At 41.1% G+C, this 3,864-nt stretch overlaps 1 protein-coding gene across 1 annotated transcript; it reads left to right on the top strand.

Annotated features, from left to right (window-relative positions):
- Nucleotides 1-625: 625 nt before the first annotated feature.
- On the top strand, nt 626-2,720 carry LOC118648220. Its single transcript, XM_036294538.1, has 2 exons — nt 626-1,765; nt 1,845-2,720. Exons 1-2 carry the CDS (start codon nt 645-647, stop codon nt 2,656-2,658), a joined length of 1,935 nt encoding a protein of 644 aa, XP_036150431.1. The 5' UTR covers nt 626-644; the 3' UTR covers nt 2,659-2,720.
- Nucleotides 2,721-3,864: the final 1,144 nt, after the last annotated feature.

A 3,864-nucleotide genomic window follows, 5' to 3' on the forward strand; every position in this document is an offset into this window, starting at 1 on the left:
ATGAATGACGATATCGTAGAAGATGCCATTTATGTTCTTAACAATGATGATGATTCCGAAAAACGAAATGTGCAGAGAATATCACCAGTGCAATTTCTACGTGATCGAGAACTCGGTATACGCGGAACGCATGAACGCACCGTAATACAGGAAGTTTACATACACGACCAATTTGTTCATAATTGGCCTCATCATATGAAGCACAAATTATATAGAGAGTTACTCAATTCGGTTGACACCGATGATAATGAATATGATATAGCAGAACAAATCGTAGAAAAGACTCAGGAATGCTGTTACCATCTCATTGAGATACCAGCAGGTGTTGGAAGGTATATCGAAGTGATAGCAATAACGTCCTACTTTGCTATGATACTGAGAATCCCTATGTAGAGAAAATGCTGCGTACTTACCACGGATTTTCAAATCTTTTGAACAATGATGAGGATGAATACGTTCTGTCTGAGCAAGAGAAGGAGATACGTTTTTATATTCGATGTGAAAGACGAAGCAAGCTAATGCAGTTTGAAATTCAAGACAAATTTCGATTCTGCATTAGGTGCTACGAAACTATATGCGAGTGTCCTGTTGAAGATTGTATGGTGTTGTTTTAAAACAGTGATAAAAAGACAACAGTGATAAAAATGGAGAATAATTTCGAGCAAGTGGAACGCGAGCTGTTGGAGCAAGCAAATGGAGTCACTAACTTGGGCGAGTGTTTTATGTGGTTGCAGAGATGCGACGAATTTATACAACAACTTGAGGAACATAGCCGCATCAAGCGTCCTCGGCTTGCCGTCGGACAGAGACAATCGTTGGTTGCGAGGATCGCGCGACTCGAGAGTGAAAAAACATTATTACAAAGACGTTTTGTACATGTAGGCGGTAATTACGCGAGCACTAGTAATAACGCGAATAAACTCGTGTGGCGGGAAATAGATGCAGCGTTCGAGAATCGCATTCAGACAGGTGCAGTGATAAATACAAACTATATTGAACCGCGAACGTTTTTAGAAGACGCAGGCGGTATAGTGCTCGAGCGAATGCGGGACGCTCTAGAGGAACACAACAGTGTGAAAGTAAACACTGCGTTTAATAGTGTGTTTGTAACGGGTGATAACCGTGCAAACAAAAGTATAAACACTAAAAATTGTGAATTATTTCAAATGTTAAATTTGGACGAGTGGTATGAGCGACGCGTTATCGAGCCCACATTAGCATCACTCGAAGAGTTTCAAGAACGTGATAGCGGGTGGGCGCTATTGCGAATTCTCAATTTGACTCTAAATATAAATAAGTATAATCCTCTACACGCAGGGTGTCACGTGACGTTACCGCGAGAAATAATAATGAAACGTGCGGTAGTGAACGTTAATTCAAAGGACAATGCATGCTTCGCGTGGTCAGTGGTCGCTGCGCTATACCCTGCCGAAAGAAATTCAGAAAGGGAGTCATCATATCCGCATTATACAACAGTTCTAAAGTTTGACGACATTGCGTTTCCCATTACACTAAAGGATATAGGAAAATTTGAGAGTCTTAACAATGTATCGATCAACGTCTACGGGATCAAAAAGGAAATGGCGATGCTAAAGATTCTTCCGCTGCGACTCTCCAATGACAAGAAAGAGAAGCACGTCAATTTATTATACTTGCAAAATCTGCGCGAAGGCGGCGTGGGTCACTTTGCTTGGATAAAAAATCTATCCCGTCTCGTTAGCTCCCAACTGAATAAAAAGGAGCACAAGAAATACATTTGTGATCGGTATGTATACTATATTCACATGCAAAAAAACTTTCATGATCTAGCAAAAAAGTAATTAAAATTTTTTAAATTTTTACAGGTGCTTGCACTATTTTACGTCTTGCGAGAGGCTGCAATTACATGATGTGGACTGCCAGACGATGAACGACTGTGCTATCACACTGCCCGCTGAAGACAACAAATGGTTAAATTTTCAGAACGTAAACCACAAGGAACGAATGCCCTTCGTTGTCTACGCAGACCTCGAGTGTGTGCTGCGGAAGACACAACACAATGCAGAGCAAGCGTCGTACACATATCAACAACACGAAGTATTCAGCATCGGATACTACGTGCGATGCTCGTACGACGACGCGTTATCTACGTATAGGTTTCGTCGCGATAAAGATTGCATCGCGTGGTTCACGAAACAAATTGAAAAATTAGCGCATAATGTTAAAACTCGTTTATCCACTAATGTCCCCATGGAAACGTTATCGAAAGAACAATTGGAGGCATACCGTAGCGCGACGCGGTGTCATATCTGCGATAAGCCGTTTGCGCCAGACGATACGCGGGTGCGCGATCATTGTCACCTGACCGGTCGTTACCGCGGTCCAGCACATTCTCTTTGTAATCTAAATTATCGAAATGTATCATATATACCAATTATTTTTCATAATTTATCTGGATACGATTCACATTTCATTATTAAGGAAATAGCCACTGCGTTCAAAGGGAAGACCGACATACTCTCCATCACTAAAGAAAAGTACATTTCTTTCACAAAACATGTCATAGACACAGATAAATTAAATCCACACAATTACATAAAACTACGGTTTATAGATTCATATAAATTTTTAAATACTAGTCTCGAAAAATTGGTATCGTTTCTAGGTAAGAAAAATTAAAAATTGTACGTTCCAAATTTTTACACTTGTCTGACAAGGATTTCGATTTATTGACACGAAAAGGTGTATTTCCGTACGAGTACGTAGATTGCGTCGACAAGCTGCAGGACATATGTTTACCGCCGCGCGAATTATTTTTCAGTTCCCTGACCGGTGATACTGTATCCGAGAGCGATTACGCGCACGCCGAGAATGTCTGGGAGCGATTCTCCGTTCGAACGTTGGGTGAATACAGCGATCTATATTTGAAAACGGATGTGTTATTGTTAGCTGACATTTTTGAAAATTTTCGCGATAAATGCTTAGAAAGTTACGGTCTCGATCCAGCACATTATTACACTCTCCCCGGATACACGTGGGACGCTATGTTAAAATATACAAAAATTACTTTCGAACTGCTTACTGACATTGACATGGTAATGTTCATCGAACGCGGTATACGTGGTGGCCTCAGTCAATGTTCAGGCAGACATGCGCGAGCCAATAACAAGTACATGCAGACGTACGACCCATTGAAACCATCTTCATATCTTATGTACTTTGACGTCAATAATTTGTACGGATGGGCAATGTGTCAGCCACTGCCCTATGGAGAATTTCAATGGGTCGAAGATGTCTCTAATTTTGACGTGTGTGCGATCGCTCCTGATTCACCAACGGGATACATTCTCGAAGTTGATCTCGAGTATCCCCGAGACCTTCACGATGAGTACACTGACCTACCTTTCTGCCCGACACGCGATAAACCGCCAGGCAAGCGTGAATATAAACTTTTAGCGACCTTGTATGATAAGAAACGTTACGTCATTCACTACCGCAACCTGCAGCAGTGCACGCGTCACGGTTTTCATATCGCGAAGATACACCGTGTGTTAAAATTCGCACAATCTCCATGGCTCTGTAAATATATAGAGTTAAACACACGATTCCGAACCATCGCTAAAAATGATTTCGAAAAAAATTTGTATAAACTCATGAACAACGCGGTGTTCGGTAAAACAATGGAGAATGTGCGCAATCATGTTGACGTTAAATTGTTGACGACATGGGCGGGGCGGTATGGTGCAGAGACAATGATCGCGAAACCAAATTTTCATAGTCGAAGTATTTTTGCAGAAAATTTAATCGCCGTTGAACTTAAAAAACTCGAGGTAAAATTATATAAGCCGATTTACGTAGGTATGTGTATCCTAGATATTTCTAAGA

Source organism: Monomorium pharaonis, unplaced genomic scaffold (genome assembly GCF_013373865.1).
Source record: "Monomorium pharaonis isolate MP-MQ-018 unplaced genomic scaffold, ASM1337386v2 scaffold_299, whole genome shotgun sequence".
NCBI lineage: Eukaryota > Metazoa > Arthropoda > Insecta > Hymenoptera > Formicidae > Monomorium > Monomorium pharaonis.